The sequence below is a fragment of the Eimeria tenella genome, genomic scaffold, assembly GCF_000499545.2.
Source record: "Eimeria tenella Houghton genomic scaffold, Eth_scaff1852, whole genome shotgun sequence".
NCBI lineage: Eukaryota > Apicomplexa > Conoidasida > Eucoccidiorida > Eimeriidae > Eimeria > Eimeria tenella.
This window is the reverse complement of record NW_013541689.1, coordinates 4,786-6,330: the sequence shown is the minus strand read 5'-3', so window position 1 is coordinate 6,330 and position 1,545 is coordinate 4,786. Positions and strand designations below refer to the sequence as shown.

Genomic DNA, 1,545 nt, shown 5'->3' with positions numbered 1-1,545 from the left:
TTCCGCTCCTGTGGCTGCTGCTGCTGCTGCTGCGCGCTGCTGCTGCTGCTGCTGCTGCTGCTTCTTCGTCTGCTTCTGGACCGTCGTGAAGGAGCTCCAGCGCAGCCCCATGCGGCTGGGGGCGCAAGTGGCCCTCCAGGACTCCTCGAGCTCGTGCTGCTGCTGCTGCTGCTGCTGCAGCTGCTGCTGCTGCTGCTGGCGCTGCTGCTGCTGCTGCTGCAGCAGACGCATCGTTCGAATCACAGCAGGCGAGGCTTTCAACGGAGTCGGACGGGGATGCACTGCAGCATAGCGCTGCCCCACAACTTTCAAATCTGCTGCTGGGGGCCCCTCCAAAGAGGCCCGCAGCAGCCCCAGCCACTCCACTGGCGAAAGTGCTGCTGTTGCGGCTCCCACCAGCAGAGACACAGCAGCAGCAACCCAGTCCACTGGCAGCAGACACGGCAGCGCAGCCTGCAGCTCTTCCACTGACACCAGCCGGCTCAGCAGAAAGTCCTGCGCAGCAAACGAGGCACAAACCGCCATTCTAAACCCTAAACCCTAAACCCTAAACCCTAGACCCTACGCCCTGAGGCGAGCCACAGGGGCTCCCTAGGGGGCCCCGGGGGGCCCCCTAGGGGGTTTAGTGGGGAGCGCTGGGGCCCCTGAGGGGCTCTACAACACATTGGGGGCCCCAGAGGTCGCTAGCGAACTCAGATGCATTTGCTGCTGCTGCTATGAGTTGCAGCAGCTGTCGTGAGCTGCTGCTGCTGCTGCTGCTGCTGCTGCTGCTGCACAGTGCTGCAGCTTACTTGAGCTAAATGCCAGCTGGGAACCTTGGCCCTTCGGATGGAAACTCCGTGGAGAGGATCTGGCTTTGAAGTGCCGTTTTGCTGCTGCTGCTGCTGCAGGCGCTTGCAGGAGCTTCTTTGTCCGCTCACAGACTGCGTTCTGCTGCTGCTGCTGCTGCTGCTGGTGCTATTTCGGTTGGTGCTGCTTCTGCTTGGTGCAGAGGCCTTGATGTAGACACTTGGCTCCATCTGTCCAGCTTCAAGGAAAAGAGGGGAGTCACAAAGAAGCCTTTCAACAGCAGCAGCAGCAGTAGCAGCAGCAGCAGCAGTAGCAGCAGCGATTGCTGCACTCTGCTTGTCGGTGGCTTGCCCTGCAGCTCGCTTCGCAGCAGCAGCTGCTGCTGCAGAATCCGCTGCAGCAGCAGATGCACTCGCCGCTGCTGCTGCTGCGCTGGCAGCAGCAGACGCAGCAGTCCTTGTTGCTGCTGTTGCTGCTGCTGCCGCTGCATTGCAGGAAGTTGGCACTTTCAGGTTGGGGAATTCGCTGAAGACGTCGAGGCCAAATATGAGGCAAAGCAGCAGCGCTGCCTGGCAGAGCAGCACGGCCTCCTGGATAGCAGCAGGCGACTGCTGCTGCTGATTGCTGCTGCTGCTGCTGCTGCTGCTGCTGCTGCTGGGCAGCTTCCGCACAGGAAAGGCCACGTGCTGCAAGGAGACCGGCTGGCGAGGGGAAACGACGAGGGGCACTCCGCTGAAGCCGAAGGGGTACGCAGCA

The 1,545-nt window shown here is 61.9% G+C and overlaps 1 protein-coding gene across 1 annotated transcript in view; it reads right to left on the bottom strand.

Moving 5' to 3' along the window:
* Positions 1-81: 81 nt before the first annotated feature.
* Positions 82-1,545, bottom strand: part of ETH_00035535 (uncharacterized protein) — a gene marked incomplete at both ends in the record, with an annotated part of 3,880 nt that continues 2,416 nt past the window's right edge. The window contains 2 exons of the mRNA XM_013373966.1: positions 82-495; positions 792-1,545. Of these exons, the coding sequence (XP_013229420.1) occupies positions 82-495; positions 792-1,545 (1,168 nt within the window). The remainder of the gene's footprint in view (positions 496-791) is intronic.